This window comes from Notechis scutatus, chromosome 2, assembly GCF_049901735.1.
Source record: "Notechis scutatus isolate UNSWTSFEM ecotype Mainland chromosome 2, rNotScu1.2, whole genome shotgun sequence".
Classification (NCBI taxonomy): Eukaryota; Metazoa; Chordata; class Lepidosauria; order Squamata; family Elapidae; genus Notechis; species Notechis scutatus.
The window spans coordinates 50,915,517-50,938,448 of record NC_142010.1 but is presented as its reverse complement, the minus strand read 5'-3'; the positions used below and the strand labels follow the sequence as shown (position 1 = coordinate 50,938,448).

General features: G+C 40.1%; 2 protein-coding genes across 6 annotated transcripts in view; both read left to right on the top strand.

Annotated features, from left to right (window-relative positions):
• Positions 1–22,932, top strand: part of MGLL (monoglyceride lipase) — a 190,039-nt gene that overhangs the window by 129,835 nt on the left and 37,272 nt on the right. The window lies entirely within an intron of this gene.
• On the top strand, positions 9,309–10,642 carry LOC148132017 (uncharacterized). Its single transcript, XM_087953787.1, is given in 2 exon segments — positions 9,309–10,626; positions 10,629–10,642. Coding segments are annotated over 2 exon segments (1,332 nt in total).

The window sequence follows — 22,932 nt, the reverse complement described above, 5'->3', positions numbered from 1 at the left end:
CACTTTTTACTGTGTTAACTGTATTAAGGAAAAAATAACTGAATTATGTCAGGTTTGTCAAGCTCAGTAAGCAACTCTCACACTAAAATTGCTATATATCAATAAAGTTTATTTCTTTGCACTTTTGCATTTTGTTAGAAAGAAGCATGAGCTATTGCAAGTTCTCTGCTCTTTGTTTTAAAACAGGAAATACCTTTATTTTCAAACAAAGCCAATCTATATAGATTTCTAATACTGTATGCGCCTTCAACAATTTTTATTCAAGACAGAGGATACGAGGGTGGCCAAAGACATTGGGATAATATCCATCTTTCACTGCCTATTTTTGAAGCGTGTGAAACACTTCAAAAATAAGTAGTATCTGTGGCTATTATTTGTGAAATACGGATATTAGTTGTGAAATATTGATGAGAGAAATAGAGAAGCACAGTTCAGGTTTGGCTTTTAACAAGTTAATTTTAAACAAACCTTGATTTTAAATTCAGTAACACTCTCAAAAGGTAATCAGTAGGAAATGGTTGGGTGAAAAATCATGTGGCAGAATTTACTATAGGAGCTGAATGAAGAAGACAACTCAGTGTTGGAAAGCAGCTGGAATTATTTCTGAGTAAATACGCATAGATCTAATCCAAAAAAATACAATTTGTGAAGAGCCAGAAGCAAGCATATTTACATGAGGTTTTTTTTTTGGGGGGAGGGGGGGCAGATTGTCAAGTACCACAGGCTGGCTCTTGTGAACTTCAAAAAGAGCCACTTTGGGATTTTCTTCTGAATAATGTTAAACAGATTTTTATTTTTATTTTGATTTGTCAATCTCTTACAAGATAATAAGTATAAGGATAAACATAGTTATGAATACATATAATGAATACGTATAAGAAAAATAACAATAGGACAGGGACAGTAGGCATGTTGGTGCACCTATGCACGCCCCCTACAGACCTCTTAGGAAAGGGGTGAGGTCAATAGTAGAAAGTCTAAGGTTAAAGTTTTTGGGGTTTGGGGAAGAAACCACAGAGTCAGGTAGAGTATTCCAGACATTGATCACTCTGTTGCTGAAGTTGTATTTCCTGCAATCAAGTTATCAAGTTTGGTGCGGTTAACCTTGAGTTTGTATCTATTGTGTGCTCTTGTATCGTTATGGTTGAAGCTGAAGTATTCATTGACAGGTAGTACATTACAATATATGATTTTATATACTATACTTAGATCGGACCGAAGACGGCGTAGTTCTAGGTTTTCTGGGTCTAGAATTTCAAGTCTGGTGGCATAAGGTATTCTGCAACAAGTAGAGGAGTGGAGAACTCTTCTTGTGAAATATTTCTGGACTTTCTCAACTGTATTAATATCAGATACGTGATGTGGGTTCCAGACTGATGAGCTATATTCGAGTATTGGTCTAGCAAATGTTTTGTATGCTCTAGTTAGTAGTGTTGTATTACCAGATAAAAAGCTACGTAGGATTAGGTTAACAACTCTTAATGCCTTTTTGGCTATGTAGTTACAGTGGGCTCTAGCACTTAGATCATTAGAGATGAGTACTCCAAGGTCCTTGACAGAGTTTGGATCATCAACAAGGTCTTGACTATTCAGCTTGTATTTTATTTTCTGATTATTATTATTTTTTTTTGCCAATATGTAAGACAGAGCATTTATTTGTTGAGATTTGAAGTTGCCATTTGTTTGACCATTCTGATACATAGTCGAGGTCTTTTTGAAGGGTAGCAGTATTGTCTGTGGTGTTGAATAGCTTTACATCATCAGCGAAGAGAATGCAGTTGCTCTTGATATGATCACAGAGGTCATTTATGTAGAGTATGAAGGTCCTAGAACACTGCCTTGGGGGACACCACTGTTGACAGGTACAGAATTTGATAAGACGCTCCCAATTTTGACCATTTGATGTTAGCCACTACAGTTCTATCCTGAGATGCAAGGCTGGCATGCACCATCCTGACATTTGGAAATATTTGATTACCTTTTTCTCAGTGTAAGGAGACTAATATGGGGAGAGATGGATTAGAATTCTCTTTTCCTGTTGAAAAAGGGAGGTATCAGGAAAACACTGAAGTTAGATTTGAAGACAGAATAGCTGAATTTCTCTCTCTCTGAAAAATGCTTCCCAACTCTGCTTTTTTCTCACCATATACAATGTTCCCTCGAGGTTTGATGGATCTGCATTATCAAGTTAGGACCACACAGAACTAAAAAAACAAAACAATGAAGTGTCACATAGAGCCTGTGCAGTTAAAAGCATAATGGATTGCCCAAAAACTTTCAGGCTTGAAGTACTGAATTACTTAGAGGTATTAGTTCACTATTCTAGGTACTAATGGAAAGAATTCGGTTATACATTCCCTGTTGAAATTACAATATCAGGAGAACATTTTTTATTCTCTGATCCAGCTTGGAGCTTCTAACATGTACCTGTTGATACTTTCTAGGTAAAAAATAAGTTAGAAGCAGTGATGATTTTCCTGATTTCCACACTAGCTAAAACTAATAAGGCCTGGGGTCTGAAATGATGGGACCAGTAATCTTGTGACATTTTGCATTTCTTCATTCATAGTGAGATCAGTGGATATTGAGGCAGAATGTCTTAGGAGGACTCAGCCAACATTAATATGTTTTTCAATTTGGGATGGTTTTTCCCAGTTAGGGTTGTAAAGTTCTGCTTTGGAAGAAGAATATGATCATTATTGCAAAGATAGAAGGAGGAGGAAGAAAAAAAATTGAACTCTTGAGAAGTTTGTAAATAAAATGTACAAATCTTTTTCTCTCTCTTGGCAATCCCTGTATGCAGGGATGCTTCAAGCTAGGCCTAATATTGTTAAATTTTAAATTAGAATTTGATGGCTACAGTCTGTTTCACTTATTTTTCTTACTGTGCAGAAAAGATGCAGTGCCATCCCTTTTTTTTCCTTGGTTGTTGGAATATACAAATAGAAATGTTTCTAAGGTAGATTATACAGGCTATTTTAGATTTATCTTTCAATCTCATATCGGCCTTTCAATAAATTCCTAAAATCATATTTTATGGGCTCATATCATTGGTTAAACCAGTAGTTTATTTTAGAATAGCTTGCTTTGTCTTCTTTGGCTGATACCATGAAATTAAGATCTGAACTCTTATAGCATTTATGTTGATAGATTGTCAAGTTAAAATAATCATACTCTGTAGGATATAAGCAAATACTGATAGCTAGTTAAGGAAATAAGCTTTTCTCTGCAGATTATTTTTTTCTTAAACTAAACTTTAAAGACATAGGCTTGGGGGTATTAAACACTGATTCATAATAAATAAATTTTGTGTTCTCCGGAGACTTGCTAAACTCCTTGTTCCAAGGAAATCCATACAAATACCCTGATTTGAATTTGTCATACAATCATGCTGCTCATCTCCCAGAAAATTTGAAAGGTATGGAATAGTTAGGCAACCAATGCCTTCTGTTGCACTGGGAGTTTTCTGTTTGGTGGCACCCTATGTCTCTATTCAAGCCCTAGGCAAAACAAACAAACCAGAAAGACAGTCTATTTGTTCTCAAGGTGGATAGCATTTTCTTTTGTTAACTCTCATTTAGTCCTGAGATCAGCATTTATGACACATATTTCAAAAAAGAAAGAAAGTGGATTCCAAAAGGGCAGAAACAAATGGGAAGGGGAGTTTTAGACCTATAGTCATAGGGCCAAATTAAGTGTCCCTGTGAGTCTCAATTTATGCAAATCATTATCTGGCCATTATAAGTGAACAGAGAACTGAAAACAATAGTATTGCAATTTTGCCATGGCAGTAATGGAAGAGTCATGATGATAATTGCACAACGTACCAAGGAGAAATAAGATTTATTTGGCTCATTCGCTCTTTTTCTTGCCTTCCTTTCACCCTTTTGCAAGGAAATGTCAGGATTGAAAGCTGATCCCTTAGAGAAAGTATTAAAATACCAAAGAAAGAAGTGGGGGTGGGGGAGGGAAGGGATTGATCCTTTTTTGAAGGCCAGTCCTGTCAAAACTAATCCTTAGCCCAATGACGGTATATTCTGAAAGAAAGTGTCACCTGAAGGAAGTTTACCTCTATTAAGAGCTCTTGTTTGAAAAGGAGAAGCAGCACTACTCCAGGGGCCTCTTGGGGCAATCTTTGTTGTTCATTTAATTCATCTTTCCAATAGCTTCTGTTTCAAAGCTGGCCTGTTTTAACAGCAGCAGTGGGAGAAAGAAATGACAGACTGTTAGGTCTGGCTGGTCTCCTAGTGTTTTTTATAATTATTCTGCTCTCATGCATGCATCTAGAGGCAAGAGTCCAAGGATTGTTTTGTAAGGTAAACTATCCACCACCAGCTGTTAGTTGGCCAGTTTTCCCCTTGTTTCACTGGCTTTTTCAAAGGAGTACCTTGAAGATATAGACAAATGAGAAAGGCAACCACGCAGCTTTTTTATTTTTTTGCATTGCTCTATGAGCACAGTTCCTAGATTGCCAGAGCCAACAGTCAGTTGAAACTGACCCTTTAATACAGCAAGGGAAGAACCTACATTCCAGTGTATCTGAAAAAAAAAGGCTCACATGCTTCAAAGTATGGTTAGTGGCCCACTACTTAAGACTGAAGCTTGACCTGCAGAAGGCAGTAAGGAGAAATGGAAGGAAGACCATTAGTTGGCAGAGATGCGTTTTTTTTTAAACAGAAGATTAATAGAAAAAATGTTGTTGACAATCTTATTTTAGAAATGCCACCTCCAGGTTTTTTTAAGCTGTTTAGATAGAAAAATGATCTTGTACCAACCTGTTTCCTGAGAGTTTGTCGTCTCTTGCTACCCAATGCAACCCACCCATTCACTTGCTTTCATTTTGTAGATGCCATTTCAACACTGCCCAGAAAAGGACAAAGCTAGTAGAAACTATTCCTTTCTTTTCATATGCTTGAAACTTGGCTGCCTGTTCTGAAGTTCATATTATTCCTGCCTAATTGATAATTGCACTAATGGCTTTAAAAAAAAAGCTAATAGGGACAAAAGTATACTATGCAGAAGTGCAGCATAGAGCTCTGATCTGAATGGGCCTCAAGAATAAAAATGATTTTCCTCCAAATTGAAAGGTTCATGTAGATAGGAAAGGACAATTGATAATTGAAAGATTTGCATCCTTTTGGCAGCAGAAAATGTAATAGGCCATAATGCTGTAATATGCAGTTAAGCATAATTGCCTTTGCATCATTTTCAGTGCTAATGTAAGGCAGATGTTTTTATAGTATGGAGATAAATTAGTAAATTAGGTAAATCAGTGTTCCTAAAAAATTAATTATGACCACATTAGAGACTTGGTATATAGAATAATGGTTGCATCAGTGTTGCATTATGATGGAGAGCCGGGTTTAAAAATCCATCTTTGCCTTTGAAGATAAGTGTATAACTGAGCCAGTCACTCTCAGTCAGCCCAATCTATCCCATTGGGTTGTTGTGGAAAAAATAGGGAGGAATATGCTACCTTGAGCTCTGGAGGAACTCAGTTGACACTCCAACTGTCCTTATGTATAGCTTTCTTTTGCTTTACAGACCTGGAAAAATTTTAAATGCAAGGATTAGTCACCAAGTTAATTCTTCATCACCATTGTAACTGCAAACTGCTGTCACCAAACAAGGTAGTCGCTAAATAAGGGCTATCAGCTTCATATGGTTGATATGTCTCTATTCTGAAAATGTGGGGAAAATAAAACAAGAGTGTGAAAGCACCTACATACTTTCTTCAATAGAGATTTGTCAGTCAAATTCCTTTAAACATATTTTGGGTTTCCTGATTTTGTCTTCATTTCTGTCTGTTACAACTCATTGAAGTTGAAACAAATAAACTTATACAACTAAAGATATTAGGAAGGCTGCCTCAAAATTACACTTGTTGCATATAATTTTCAACCGAATAGAGACTTTTTGTCAGATAATCAGCTTTTGCAAAATGCTTACAAAGGGGGGGGGGTCACTTACCTTGTTTCACAGTGCATGCATTATGGACTATTTTGGACAGCAAATGGAATTTTTTCATTCAGTTTCATTAGATACCATTTAAATGCATAGGACTTGAAAAGGACTTATCCGTGACCAGTTTGTTGCTGATATTATTGTCCTTTGTCTCCATCAAAGGATAGAGTAATAAATCAAGCAAATAAATATATATTGTCATTCCTATATGTAAGCACATTGCATTCATTCTTTTCAAAGTAGTCCACAAAATAGAAAAAAAAATGCTAATGTTTTGATTAGCTCTATTGAGATCTCTTAATCCAGAATAAAAGCTTTGCAGAAGAAGACTGGCTACAATGAAGATTCTGATTTATATTCTTTCTTTAGTCCCAGGCTGTTGCAAGATAAATATCAGTGCAATCAAGCAAAGAGAAAAAGAAAAAAAACCAATTAATAAAGTTGCAAAATGGTAGAATAAACTAGATGGTAAATTCACATATATTTAAAAAATTATAGAGCAGGTGATAAGCAAGGTGGTCTGAGAAATGGGTGTCATCACTATGCAACCATATCAATTCCTCTTTGATCCCCACCATAAGCGGGAAGGTATGGAAGTAAGATATTGGCTGCTAGGAGGATAGAAGTCATTGTACCTTTCCTTTTTTTTCAGGTGCAGTAGCGGGGATAATAGATCCCAATATTGGTATCTTGGACTTCTGCTTTTTATGTCAGAAATTATGGTCACACCCATGGTCTGTTGCCTTACCTGTTTGCTTATGGTACATATATGTTGATAATCATACAGAAGTAGGTCAAGAAGTAAATATCACTGAACCAACAATACTTTCTGCACATTGTATAACAAGGGAATACTTCTTTACTGCATTCTAAAATGTTTAGCTTAAAACATACACTTTTGCTAGAAAGATGTCAAATATTGCTGATATAAATCACACTTTGAGTTTAAATGAGGCAGTCTGCCTTCAGGTATGTGTAGAAAACTCCCTTCTTATTCCATTTAGTGTTGTGACTTAGAACTTCCTCTGTTGAATAATGGCAAAACTATTTAATGTAATATTGATGTATTTGAAATAGATATGGTGAACAAATTAGCAAATTTAACAGTTGCTAGATTAGTGAATGTTACCATTCTTTCTCCTTAAATTTAATCCTGCCTGACTTGAATACTAATTCATTCTGGCAAGAAGCATCATATCTTCACCTTATATACCATATTGTTTTGCCTGGATTATTTCATTTGTAATGCTTCATCCTTGTGGTGGTATGATGATTAAAATAACAGCATTCATGGAATAAAGCAATTTTGGTGCCAAAAGCACCAAAACCTGGTTCAAAACCTTGGGATTACTGTGTTTGATTGGCCAGCAAACTCCCCTGACCTGAACCCCATAGAGAATCTATGAGGCATTGCCAAGAGAAAGATGAGTGACATGAGACCGAACAATGCAGAAGAGCTGAAGGCCGCTATTGAAGCATCCTGGTCTTCCATAACACCTCAGCAGTGCCACAGGCTGATAGCTTCCATGCCGCGCCGCATTGAGGCAGTAATTGCTGCAAAAGGGGCCCAAACCAAGTACTGAGTACATATGCATGCTTCTATTTTTCAGAGGTCCGATATTGTTCTATATACAATCCTTGTTTTATTGATTGCATGTAATATTCTAATTTTCTGGGATTGTGGATTTGGGGTTTTCATGAGCTGTAAGCCATATTCATCACAATTATGACACATCACGGCTTGAACTATCTTGCTTTGCATGTAATGAGTCTATCTCATATATTAGTTTCACCTTTTAAGTTGCATTACTGAAATAAATGAACTTTTGCACGATATTCTAATTTTTTGAGTTTTACCTATATAACAAGATTCAATTTAATGACTGTTTTTACAGAGGTTGTTATGCGAGTCGCTTTGGTCATTAAGTGAATTGCCATAAATGTAAATCCAGCTTATCGAAATTGCAGTCACCAAATGAAGCCAATTACAAAGTGTCCAAAATATAATCATGTGATCATGGGGCTGGTGCACAGTCTTGAGGACAGGTTGTAAGTAACTTTTTTTTTTAGTCCATCATAATTTTGAACAGTTGTTAAGAAACTGGCTATAAGTTGAAGATTGTGTGTACAGTATATAACCCTAAATGTTTGTTGACATTATCTTGTTCTCCACTGAGCCGAAGGGAGAATCCAGGCTGGGTAATCACTAGTCTCCTAGCTCTGCAGACCGAGTTGAAAAACTGAGGACACAGCCCCTGGTAATGGTCCCCAGTTCTTCACTCGGTCTCAGCGTGTTCAGACCACCCTTTAAGGGCTCTGAATAGTTAAGATTGTAGAAGAATATTCACCCCCTGGATAAAGCTTTTTTTCGCAGAGAGGCTTAGATCAGGTTTGACAGTTAGCCGGTTTGCCAGTTTAGCACTTTCATTTTTTCACGCATTTTTTCCAGTTCGCAATTTTTGCTTGTTATTTTAATTTTTGACTTTCCTTGCTGGTGGACTGGATTTTTTTGTTTTGTTTCCTGTCAAAACTGGAGTGGAGGTGACCCTGAGAGCCCATGTGGCCCGGGCTGGGGTGGGAGCTGGCGTCTTATTGAACTTGCCTCCTCCCGATCCACTTTCCCTTGCCCGGGATGAGCCGCAGCTGCCGCTAAGCGCTTCTGTCCCATTTCAGCGGCAGCGGCCATTTATTTCGTTCGGGGGCAATCTTGCAGTTTGTCTCCAGGATTGTCCCTTGTGGGGGGGGTTCTGGCCATCGGGTTTAAATCCCGATCCCCCATCCAGTCCCCAGAGCACCGTGACAGCTGTGAGACACTTAAGTCTGCCTGATAGTTGCGGTGCAGCCAGTGCCAGGCTCGCAAGCCTCTGCCCTGTCAGGGCTTGCTGCAATTCAAAGAGGCAGCCATTTTTTTCCCCCTTGACTCGGCTTTTGAATTGCGGAGCTGGGCTGAGCTCACCACTTTGGGTCACACTAGCCTTCTGAAGTGGTGGACAGCTACTATGGCTGTAGCTGACAGCTTAGGCTGAATATTTTTTTATTTTATTTTATTTTTTATTCTTACTCCTTTCTCCCTTTCTCTACCCCTGTCAAGTGACAGTTATTTTTGGCGGGCTCAAAGATGGCCGCCAAGGGAGCTGATCAAGAATTGTCAGTTCCTCAGCAGAGTAGGGAGAAGGCTGTAAAGGGATCCCCTAAGCCCAGGTCTGCTGGTCTGGAGGCAGCAGCTAGGATTAGAACCAGGGCTCTAGCTCCAAAGAGAAACCTCTAGGGCTGAGGATGGACAGGACAGGCGTAGACAAAAGGACACAGACAAACAGTTTGACAGGGCAGTGAGAGATTCCAGGATGGCTGAATACAGAGCCACCCCTCAAACTTTGCCTCCTCAAGATGACAGGCAGCCAGACCAACTGGCAGATAGGCAGTATATGACGCCCTGGTCTCCTGGGGGCTCAAGTACCCACAATTTGCAGGGTAACCTCCAAATCAGGGCTGAGACCTCGCACAATTTTTCTGAGCTGCCTCAGGGGATCTTGATGGCGCCACCTGCAGACCAAGTCTCCAGTGGAGCCAGGCCTGTGCCTGCAGCCACCTTTACACCTACAGCAGCTGGCTTATGGCCGGAGGAGACCCAGATGCAAGAAATGCCATCCTTCTTGAGAGCCTGGATATCCCAGACAATAAGACAGGAATTGCAGGCAGAGGTCAACCAGCTGCGCCAGCTGTCTTATTTGGAAACTAGCAGAGGAGTCCTGCAGGGGCAGGCTTCTGATGAACAGCTGGTCCACTTCAGAGAGCGCTCGGCCTCCCCTTCAGAAAGCAGCCAAATTTATGGCTCCGAGAGGAACCTCCTTCCAGAAAGGGATTTTTCGGATGAGGAGTCGGAGGTAGCAGGTCCCTCCTCCTTTAAGGGCCTTTTCCAGCCGGCTCTTTTCAAGACTCTGCTGATTAAGGCCAAGAACATGGCTCATCTCAAAAAGGACACGGTCACTCAGGACCTTCCCACTGAGGGAGAGGATCAGGAGGATTTCCTGTTCACTGAGAAAGCATCTGTGGTGGATGCTGTACCTGTGCCCCAGATGTTTCTCAACCTGATCAAAAAGCAGTGGGAGTCCCCTGGGATGTACACTCGCCCCAGTGGGTCTGAGTCTACCTTATTTAATGTGGACAAAGACCTTTTGGACATTATGGAAGTGCCAAAGGTAGACGGCCCAGTGGTAGCCCTAGCTTCCTCATCTGTCATCCCACCTGATGCGGAGGATGTTCTAAAGACAGAGGACCGGAAGGAGGAGATGGCACTCTGGAGAGTTCATCAAGCCAACGCCTGGGCCATCAGAGCATCGACGACCACATCCTTTTTTACACGGGCCTCTTTGCGGTGGCTGAGGCAGCTACAGGACATCCCACCTGAGGATCTCAGGGTGCATCAGGACCTGAATAAGATTATAGCTGCGGCTCAGTTGACTGTAGATGCCACCCTCACATCAGCCAAATTTTCTTCCAGAGCCATGGCCTCTTCCATAACAGCACGCAGGCTTCTCTGGCTAAGAAATTGGCAGATGAACGTCAGAACCAAATGGAAGCTGGCGTCAGCTCCCTTTAAGGGAGAGAGGCTTTTTGGGGAAGCCCTGGATCCCTTTTTGACGGAAACCAGGGACAAGCGAAAGTCCTGCCCTCCTAGGGAAGGTGCTTTGATTACAGGTCTCATCCCGACTCCAGGAAGCCCTCCTTTAAACAGGGGGAAGCTGGAGCAGGCTTTCCCTGTCAAAGTAGGCCCTTTTTCCAGAGATCCTCCTCTCAGGCTGATAGACAGGCCTTTGCTGCCAGAGGGCGTCAGAGGCAAGAGGGCAGAAGGTCCTTTAGGGGTTCCAACAGACCCTTCAGGTGCAACAAGTGAGGGGGCCGTCTGGGACTGTTCTGGCAGAGGTGGGAACAGACCACGACAGATGTTTGGATCCTGTCAACCTTAAGATCGGGTCTCTCTCTAGAGTTTCTCTCCTCCCCCCCCCAGAGCCTTTGTGTGCTGCCCCATCTCCAGGGACCCCTCAAAGAGGGATCTCATGGAATCAGTGATCCACCATCTGCTGGACATTCGGGCCATCCGGTTGGTTCCGGTGGACCAGGAGAGACAGGGTTTCTATTCAATGTTGTTTGTGATTCCAAAGACCTCGGGGTGGTGGGGGTGGTGAGCAATCCTCAACCTGAAGGGGCTCAACAAACATCTAATCTACCGAAGGTTCAAGATGCACTCCCTCCACTCCATTCTAGAGGGAGTGCGGGAGGGAGACTTTTTGGCCTCGGTAGACTTGACGGAGGCCTACCTCCATGTGCCCATACACCCCAACCACCGTCAGTTCCTGAGGTTTTGCTATTGTGGCCGCCATTTTCAATACAGGGCTCTTCCGTTCGGCCTGTCATCAGCCCCTCGGACCTTTACCAAGCTCTTGGCAGCGGTAGCGGCACATCTCAGAACCTTACCCATAAGGATCCAATACTATTTGGACGACATCCTGATAGCATCCTCTTCCAGACCCCAGGCGGAGGAGGATCTGATGTCTATAATCAGGATTCTTCGAGAGCATGGGTTCTCGATAAACCTGGACAAATGCCACCTGGTACCATCGACTCGGATCTTGCATTTGGGGGCCATTATAGACACCTTGGCCGGTCAGGTTTTTCTCTCCCAGGAGCGTCGATACAATATCAGGGAAGTCACATTGCTGATCCTGTCTTCTAGAGAGGCAACTATCATCTTGCTGTCTCAACTTCTTGGCAAGATGATATCGTGCATAGGGATTGTTCCATGGGCCCGCTTCCACGCCCGAACCCTTCAGTGGTTCCTGCTCCCTTACCAGAGGACGAGCAGGGGCGACTCTCCAAGGAGGGTTTGCGTCCCCTTGCCAGTTCTTCGTTCCCTCCATTGGTGGCAGTCCCAAGCCATGGATCAGGGATGCTTGTACAGGGAACCTCAGAGGATTACCATCACCACCGACGCCAGTCTCTGGTTGGGGGGCCCACCTGGGAGCCCAGGTCACCCAGGGGAGGTAGTCAAGAGAGGAGCTCACCCACAACATAAATTGGCTAGAGCTCAGGGCTTCCTGCTTAGTGCTCAAGGATTTGAGGCAAGAAGTGGTGGGGAGACATGTGCTTCTCCTCACGGACAATGTGGCTACCAAGGCCCACATAAACCGGCAGGGGGGCACACGCTCCAGATCTCCAATGCAGGAAGCAACTCAATTGTGCAGGTGGGCTGAGAGAAATCAGTTGTCCCTACGAGCAGAACATATCTCGGGAGTATCCAACATGCAGGCAGACTGGTTGAGCAGGACCACAGTCGACCAGTCAGAATGGCGGCTGCATCCCAGTCTATTCCAGGAGATGACGGAACACTTCAGCCGCCTGATTCTGGAACTCTTTGCATCACCAGAGAACACGCACCTCCCAAGGTTCTTTGCTCGATTCCCTGCCCGAGGAGCAGAAGGAGTCAATGCTCTCCGGTGCAGGTGGCCCCAGGGACTATTGTATGCCTTCCCCCCCTTCCCCTGATTCCGGGGGCAATCAGGTAAGTACTGATAGAAAGGGTGGAAGTTCTGTTGGTAGCCCCTTACTGGCCCAGGCGTCCTTGGTTCGCCAAACTGATGAGCCTGTCAGTTGCCAGACCCTGGAGAATTCCCCTGCACAAGACCTCCCTCAGCCAGGGCCCAATCGAGCACCCAGATCCAGCCTGGTTTCGGTTGACCGTCTGGCACTTGAGCAGGGGATCCTGAAACGGGAGTTTTCCACAAAGGTCATTCAGACCATCCAGGCGGCCAGAAGACCTTCCATGACCAAGATATATAATGCAACGTGGAAGATTTTCTGCAGTTGGTGCGCTGGTCACCAATTGGAACCCTCTGGAGTTTCTGTTGCAAAGGTATTAGAGTTCCTGCAGGACAGGTTGGATAAAGGTCTCACCCCCAATACCTTGAAGAGACAGGTGGCTGCCTTGACCTCGGTGATTTTGATCAAGGGCTCTACTTCTCTGGCCCAACATCCTAGGGTGAAAGCTTTCCTTAGGGGGGCCACGAATCTGAGGCCACCGGTGGTCCACCGCTACCCCACTTGGGATTTGCCCAAGGTCCTTCAGGCACTAACTTCTCCCCCATTTGAACCCTTACGTGAAGTCTGCCTTCGCCTTCTCACGTGCAAGGTGGTATTCTTGGTGGCCATTACCTCGGCCAGGCGTATTTCGGAGTTGGCGGCCTTATCCATCAGGAAGGATCTGTGTGTATTCCATGCAGACAGGGTGGTTCTGCGGTTGGACCCTACCTTCCTGCCCAAGGTGAACTCCTTATTCCATCGTTCCGAGGAGTTGATTTTGCCTAATTTCTGCCTTGAGCCTACCCATGCACTAGAGAAAAAATGGCACACCTTGGATGTTAGGAGGGCCCTCCGTATTTACATTAAAAGAACGTCTTCTTTTAGGAGGACGGAAGCCTTGTTTGTTTCCTTTCAGCCGTCAACTTTAGGTCGTAGGGTGACACCTTCCACAGTAGGTCGCTGGCTCAGAGCCTGCATTGCAAGGGCATATGAGTTAAAGAGCCTTCCTGTGCCCAGGAGGATCACAGCGCACTCAACCAGAAGTGCAGCGACCACCGCAGCCTGGGCAACACAGGCATCGATTCTGGACATTTGTAGAGCTGCGACCTGGTCATCGGTGACCCCATTCATAAGACATTACAAAATTGACTCCTTTGCCTCAGCGAAGGCGTCCTTTGGAAGATGAGTCCTCCAGGGTGTGCATGTAGAGGTGAGAACTTCCGACCAATCCAGCTCCCACCCGTAGGACAGTAATCAGCCAGCTTTGGTATGTCCCAGCCTGGATTCTCTCTTCGGCTCAGTGGAGAAGGGGCGTTGGTCCTACCGGAACGCTTCTTCTCGGGGAGCTGAAGGGAGAATCCAGTCCCACCCTGTATTCTGTCTGGTCGGAATAGGGAGGAAATATCCCTTTTTTCCGCAGTATCAATAAACTATCTGTTTGAAGACAAGGAGCAGCTGAATTCACTTCAACGTCGTTCAGAACTGGGGACCGTTACCAGGGGCTGTGTCCTCAGTTTTTCAACTCGGTCTGAAGAGCAAAAATCATTTAACTTTAAAGCAGAAGGTGGTTGAAGAGAAATGGTGAGATTGTGAAATGATAATAGATTGTAAAGCAAGATAAACTGAAAAGAAGTTATAGCTTAGCTTTGTGGTTGCTAAGCTTAACTCTGTAGCTTAGAATTGCTGGTATCAGGTCATTACATTTTAATAATGGATGATCTGGCAGCTGGTATAAACAGCATCCTGTGATCCATTTATTCCAAACCCTGACTACTTGACAAAAGACTTCAGTATTAAGTTACTGAAATGATTGTTTACAACTATTAGCATGAAAAAGGTAATCTGTACTAGGGAAGTCTGATGTAAATGAAGACTAAAGTATTTGGGGCAGAACATTGCATGTTTTGTTTCTTACAAGGAACATAAGAAATAAATCAGACTTCCTGTTTCCTGCATAACACCTAACATAAACAGAGATATCCAGGTTAGTTCAACCATGTGCACTGGAGTTTGACACCCAAGGTTTAAAATGATGAAACATGTATTGTATCAAGAATATGATATATCTTTTTTGAAAAACATAATGCTGTAGTTTCAGGAAAGTTGGGTTTTTGTCTTTACTGTTCATGATATTGTTCTTTTCCTTAGCAACATAGCAGCTCTTTTATTTGCATATCAATATTTCCTGATTTGAAAGGTTTCTTGTTTATGCCTGCATGATGTGTATTGGAATGCATCCTTTTAGCATAGGAAAAACTGGCTTTGTTGTGGGGAAAAAGGAAATTAAGACCGCTATACCCACATTCCCCAAATGTGAGCCTGTTTTCCTCAGTGAGGAAATTACTGCTGAATAGGTATTTTTGCTACAAGAATCAGATTATTTACAAAGGCACAAGCACAATTATACCAATGGGTACTTAGTTCCAAAGGGTGTTTAGATTTAGTTCCAAAGAGATACTTCAGAGTAGCAGGTGCAGAGCACCTGCCTACAACTCCTTAAAGCAGCAGTGCCGTGCAACTTTGTGATCACAGTAGATAGAAGGTACAGCTGCAGTTAGGTTCATGCCCCCAGCACATTTTTTGAATCAAAATCTAAGTGCTGGATAGCCCTAATGTCTGATTGATCAATTCCTCTGTCTGTTACAGTGTGCAAAACAAATGTAACTGAACATAATGGCTAGTTAGCATGACTTTTACACCTTGAATGCAGTGATTTAATGTGATCCACTAGCTTCTTAAGACAGGCGGCACCAAATCACATTAATTAGATAAACTCCAGCAGTTCTGAAATATCATAGTGTTGGATTTTCATTATACTTATTGCAAAATAAAACATGAAACTGAAAACTGGTATATCTGGTTATAAAATTTGTATATGTTTAAATGGTTTTCATTGTGAATTAAATTTTCATGAAGAAGGGTGTGTTTATTCTATTAATAGTTAATGAAAGACAGACTCTTTGCTGCCATCAAGTGGTTGTCTGCATTTTTGTATTCCACATAGACTCTTGCTTATAACATGGGATGAAGAATAGGCTGAGAACCAACCTAGAAGTAATGTCCTCACAGTTAGAACAATTAATCAGTGGATTGACTTGCCCCCAGAAGTTGTGAGTGCTCCAACACTGGAGATTTTTAAGAAGAAATTGGACAATCATTTGTCTGAAATGGTACAAGGTTTCCTGCTTTAGCTAGAACTGGAAGACTTCCAAGGTCACTCCCAACTCTGTTATTCTGTTAAAAAATCTGTTGTGTGCATGCGCACACATTTAGCTGTGATTGAGTTAAATGTTAGTACACTTTGTACCTATAAGTAAAGACAAAGAGGCTAAGATGCTTGAAGCTTTCATGCTTGAATCATTGTTTTTGAAATGTCAGACAAATTAATAATAGTTACAGAAAAAACAACTTAAGCTAATACGATGATGCTGTTCATTCAGTCCTGTCAAATTCTTGGCAATTCTATGGACCTGCTCTCTTAACGTTTTCCAATATTATACAATTTTTTTCATTTGCTTTACATTATGGCTGATGTCAGTTTTGATGGTATCTAGCCACAATGTTTTTTGGCACTCTTGTTTCCTTTTACCACTGACCATTTCTACCCTAATTGTCTTTTGCAATGTGACATGACAAAAATAAGTCACATAAGAATTTTGTGGTTTTGCATTCCAGTGATATATCTGGTCCAGTTGTTACTTGTTTGTCACCTTTGTTGTGCAGGGAATCTCAGGAGCCTTCTTCAGTGCCATAGCTCAAACAAATTGATTTTCCTCTTTGATCCAACTTTCGCAGCCATGGGTAGAAACACGATAGTGCAGACTAATCTGCATTTAGTTGCCAGGCTGATGTCCTTGCTTTTCCATACTCAATTCATGCTCATGGTTGCTGTGATGGTTTATTTCTGAACTGCATTCACCGTTTTGATCAGTCTGTGATCCTGGGAAAGTCAATTGTTATTTTTATAATTTTAAAATACAAAACATTGCAAAATGAAGCTTCTACTGTACTTTTTATTAGGAGACAATTGAAGCTAATATAGCTGTTGAGAAAGTAACTGGATAATGCATAGGTACATGACTTAATTCACAAAGGAAAATGGCTGCACTATTGTAATGAAAGGAATCAACAGACAGGTTTTCTCAGTATCTGGATCAACAGACAAGATTGGCCCACACAGATATCACAGAAAACTGAAATAATTATAGGGTGCCTCAACAGCACACTTTTAGCTTGTATAACAAAGCTGTACTCCTTCATACTGCCTCTTTGTACTGATTTACATTAGAGTTGCACAACATTTTTCTGCCCAAAGGAAAGCCTGCTGCTCTTCATATTCTCATATATTAAAAAAATTAAAGGGTAGGGCAAAATAAAAATAACAACAACTAACTGTTACTTCATTTGCTTTTAAGGTTAATTAAAGCAGAGATTAGGTAACATTATTAGTTTCTAGCTATGTGTGTCACAACTTTCCTTTTCAATCCACCTGCAGTCAACCTTTAGAAATCCTTGGGGGCTTTGAGAGCTCAAGCTGTATACTTCTGCCTTGTTCCTTTCTTCTCCCTTTGCTTGTTATGATCAGTCAGAGCCTTCAGAGGTCAGAAACTGAAGAACATCGACAGAATGATCCCCGGGAATTAGCAGAAGACAGTACCCCTGAGAAGACAGAGGTGTAGACCAAATCAGCTTACTTAGAGCCTGAATTAGGCAAAATCCCAAAACTGCAACACATCACAAATTACGAAGAAAAATCAAAGAAAGTCAAGCTCTCTACTTGAAAGGAAAAAAAAGGATTCGGAAGACTTTAGTCATGCTAATAGGACTATATAAAAGAGGTGGCAATTATTCCTGGCTCTTTGTGGCAAAAGCTGTACTGATTTCCTATCTGTGATACTTGGCGTACGCTGTTGTTGGATTACTTGAAACCTTGGTTTATTCTCAGATCTTGTGTCTTTTTCTATGCAGGAAGCTTTGAGACTGCAGGATGCTTAGGATTACTTTGGTGAAAGATTTACAATTGCAGTAAATATGTTTAAGTTCATTATCAAAAATACTATGTGTGTGCATGTTTAAGAACATTGCTTTCATCCGTTTAAGAATTAAGTCTCCCTAAGTTCTGTAGTTTTAAAGATTCACGTAATTTCAAGTTGATATTAAATAGTTCCAGGAATAATCAAACTCCTGTTTCTCTATTTCTTCTTTCCCTGCTTTCCTTTCTCCATGCTTTTTCCTGTACTGAATTTTAAGTTGCAAGCTTTTCTTGCACTTGGTAAAGCACAGTGTATATTTAATCATAATAATTATCAAGTTGGCATTGATTAAACTCTGTTTCTCATTAAGCTCCTAATAATGCTATATTATTTAATATCTAAGTGGTGATGAGGAATGTGATGGAAAATACTCTTACCACAACAGCATCATACTTAAGGAGGAAAGTACTATAAGGCCTGACTCCAAAACTAGATAGGCCAAGCTATTAATGAAATTTTATATAATTTTGCTTTAACCTAAAGAAATGTGTTATGCCATTACTCCCCATTATTAGATGTCTTTGTCACATTAAAAACTGGAATTGTTTGCAACATTTGCAAAGGTTTTGGAAACTATGCTGAAGGCTTGAAAATGGTCTCACTTAATTCTAAAGCCTTGAAAGCCTTAAGGGTGATTGGGCACTGGTGTCTATCTAAAAATTATAACAAAGAACCAGACTGATGCTTTTGACTTTCATTTGCCTTCTAACCACACTTTTACCCTTTGGAACACTCAAGAAAAAAAATAGCAAGTGATTTCTGTAGATTCTACTCCTTTGCCTGACCCTTTTCTGCTGCATTGCTTCAATGTGAAGAAGAGTAAACAGCTTATTCTCTTGAAATCCCTTTCTCCAATCCTTCTGCTCCAAGGAAAGGGGAGAGGAAAATAAAAAAATAAAAACCCACAGATCAAACATAGGAGAACTGACTGTAATGTCGATCGTGTGATTGAAGGATACTGCAATGATTGTAAATTTATTTTATTTATTTATTTGATTTGTCAATCACTTACAAGATAATAGGTATAAGTATAAACATAGTTATGAATACATGAAATGTATGCATATAAGAAAGAATAAATAGGCCAAAGTTATTTTTTCAGCACTGTTATAACTTTGAACAGTTGCTGAATGAATGATTAGTGAGGAGTACTAGTATTGGCCTTATGTTTTAAGCCTAAAGACAAGAAAAAAAAAAGCAAAATATATTTAAAAGATGCTAATGAGTAAGGAGACAACAGAAACTCATCAGTGAAATCTTGTATTTTCATATTTCAAACTGCTTGACTATATTCAATATAGTGAATTTATCATAATACCAGTAATTATGTAGTTGTGACAAAGGGAATGCTTTGAGGAGAATTTTGGTCTTGTTTGTACTTAAAATAATGTAAAATATTACGGGCAGCTCACAAAAAATCAAAATCAAGTCTGTTCCAGTTCTTTCACAAAGACAACTCTCTAGAATTACTTTCAAGGTACTAGCAGAAACTAGACTACTTTGAAACAAAAAGTGGGGAGAATTGTGTGGTTCGGGTCCAGTTTTTTTTTTAAATATTCATGCTTTGTTTTTCCATATAAACTAAATGTAAAAGATTTTTAAGAGCCCTTGCAATAATCTTCTCCTTGCAGCATAGCTAATTCTAAAGAAAGGGCAGTCAATTCAATTTGAAAAAAAGAACTTTTATGCAGAGGGAACAAAACCATGATAAAGAACAGGAAATAGGTGAAGATTTTGAAAAGAATTGGAAATGTTTTCAAATCAAACAAGCAGCTGTTCGAGTTTGAATAGTGTCTCTGTGTTGAAAAGCAGTCATATGGATTAAGACACCAAAGCAGGTGCTCATCAACAGGTAACTTACAACAAAGTGATGTGGTTTTGTGCTTCAGCTTGGGGAAAAAAAGTTTGACTACAGGGGTTCCTTTTTCAAGTTGTTATTTTGTGCAATCTGAATATAGTCATCAAAAGCTTATGCTATAATGTGTAGTTTATGATGTGCCATGATCCTTTGGTGTTCTTAAAAGCACTGAGTTATTAAAGATAAATATAATAGTTCTGTCTCTCTCTTTGATTCAGGTGGTAAAAGTTTTGATGCTGTAAGAAAATATTTCTTTTTTAAAAGTGTTCCTTTTTTCTTTCTCTTCTCCCACTGACAGCGTGCTAGGTTAAAAATAATGGGGATATGAAACTAAGTGTCATCTTGTTAAACTTGAGACATCATAAAAAATACTTGTGTGAAGTTAAATTTCTAACAATGCCCATGTTGGCCACCTTAAAGCTATAATAATTTCTTCGATTAGTTAAATTGTCACAAAAAATAGTAATATAAATCCTAATAGTGCTTTCTCATTTCTTAATTAAATTTAAAATTACTAGCTAATCTAGCTAAAAGTGGTAAGAATGTTTGTTCTTTAGAGGACTTTGCAGATGCTTTCATTAAGCTTATTAGCTGATAAAAATCTCAAAATGGCCTCAGTCAGGCCAGCTTCAGGGTTGACAAAGGGAAAAGATGAAATGTAGCCATAACCCCATGTGGCATATCTGTCACTTGAAAAGAATAAAGACACCCTCACCATCTTCCCCCAAGTATTGTGGTATTCACTTTACAAGTTTCTGATATATCTAAGAACCTCCAGTTGTGTTAAGTGTTAAATGACAATATATATGGATATAAAGAACAACACTCTAAGGATAAGCTGGAATTCAAGTGTTTCCTCATTCATTGGTGCTTCACTATATTCTTGGAAATAAGATCCTATAAAGAAGATGCCCCGGACACATGTTTTTTCTAGTTATGGAATAGCAGCCTATTTCTTTTTCCTGCCAGAAATGCTTTTTAGCTATAAATGCCACAGCTTCTACCTTGGCTATAAATTATTTTGACAGCTTTTTTAACAGTTTATACACCTGCTTCCTTTCCCCCTGATCCAATTCTTCATCTGTGGTCCTTCTTGTAATCATATCACATTTCTGATCCATCAAAATATCTTGTGCAACTGCTCTGTATTTTTCTTATCATTAAATATTTCAATAAAGAAAACTTTAGTTCAGGAGCTGTAGCGTATAGTAAGGTAAACTTGGAGACGGCTTTTCCCAGAAATACTGGAGACCTTAGTATTTGTTCAAAATTAGAGGGTCTTTGTCTTTCCAGATGTTAGTGAAGTACCTGTCCCAACATCTTTTGTTCTTAACCATGCTAAGATGACTACTGTGAATTATAATTCATCAGAATCCAAAGAACAAAAGTCTCTCTCTCATGTCACTAGGGCCTGAATTGATGTGAAGCAACTTCTAGAATGACTCATTATTTTTATTTTTTAAAAATCTTTGAAAATAATGCTCAATATTAGTACAAACCCAACATTACACTTTGTTCAGTCATATCACTACCAGGGGTCCACAACATATGTAACTATAAATCTTGCTAAAAAAAAACATCATCTCAAATTTGGGAGCAAATACTCTGTCCAGTCATCATTATAGCACCTTCAGAAAATCAAGGACCTAAGAATAAAACAGGATGAAATGATGGTTTCACTTGATGTCTCAAAACTCTTCATATCCATAGATTCAGAATTATCAATGGAATCCATTACAGCATTACTACAGAATATACCTATCTTAACAAAATAAACCAACTGAAATACCCAGATTCATGGAATTTATTGACCTTTGCCCCACCACCTAATTTCAGTTCAAAGGACAAATATACCAATCAAGGAACATACATAGAATTACCCCTCTCAGGATTAATAGCCAAGACTCATGCAACATCTAGAAGCAGCAATACATATCAAGTGCTTTACTACTAAACCCACAACCCAACTGCTTACAAGAGAAATTGTGTAAAAAGATTGTTCAGATGAGCTACTCTACAGTAATCTGAAAGACTAAAAAGAAGAACCATTTTTGCAACATTTTTCAACCCAACAGATATCCATGCAATTTCATCAAAAAATGCTTGATTACACAATCCATCATAACACAACCAGTAAAATCAATTTGAATCTAGTGCCTAAGTTTGGGAGAATTTAGTGTTTGGGACATTAGAGTCTAAATCTAGTTAAGTTTGAGAGAGTCTGGTAGTTTCTATGTTAACATTGAACAGCCTTCTCTTAATTGGGTGGAGGCAGGGAGTTCACTACCTATCTCCAGTCTACAACAATTTTCAGAAGTTCCAAAAAGGTTCCATACTCATTTACACTCTGGTTCAGGTAACCCGGAGGTAAAGATAAACTCCCAAGTGGCCCCAAGGACTCTCGGAGAGCTATGACAGATCTTCAGAGTGCTAATGACTAGATGACTGCAAAGAACATAAATCCTTCCATTCCACACCAGTCAGAACTGAAGAAGTTTTTTGGATGAGAAGTGAAACATCTTCAAGGAAAAAACAAAGAAAGTCCAATTGTCTTTTGAAAAGCACCTTTGGGACAACCATGACCTGGATGACTGAGAATCTCCATAGACAAAGCCTAAGAATGGGACCAACAGCATAGAATTCATTCACTCTGGCAGCCCACTCCCAGGTAACCAATCAGGAAAGAAACAACACTTGAATGATGGAACTATCAAAGATGCCACAAACCACCAAAACTATCAAGCTGCTATATATAAAGAGCCAGCACCCCACTTTCCCTCACATTGATATTACTTAGCCTGGTAATTAAAAAAAACATGCAAGAAAACTATCAAGTTCAAAGAGTGTCAGATACACAACTCTTACCTTCATTGTCATTCATACGGCTTACTAAAAGAATCTGGTTTGGTTTTGTGTTTTTTAGTTCAGATCTAATGTTTTATTTTGCCAAGAAAATTACTGGCATGAAGAGTGAAATTCACCTGGAGGAAGACCTAGTGTTGTTTGGATATTTGATTGGAGAGTCTATTGGTACAAATAGATAGGTTAAGAAAAATATTACTCAGAATAATACGACTGACACCTCAAATCTGAATTTGGATCTCCAAAAGAGTAGAAACATAAAAGAAAAACTTTTCTTCCCAGTCATGTTGACTGGTGGAAATTGATGCATCCTCCGCCCCACCATCAGAGATCATTTTGTTCAGCAGTGGCAGAGAATCATGCAACCGACTTCCCATTACCCAAGGCTTTCTGCTTCACAGAAATAAGGCAGAAATAGAAAATTGTTTTCTTTTCTTTTTTTTCTCTCTCTCTCCCTTTTTCCCCTAAGATAACAAAACAATAATCTGTTGTTGCAAGCTAGTCTAAAAATATCTTTGCTCTTCAAAAATATGTACTGGGAGGGAAGAGATTCTTTTCTGAGAATTATACTCTAGGTTGAGGAAAGAAATACAATAATGTGAACAGTGACAAGAACTAGATATCAATCATACCAGAAAC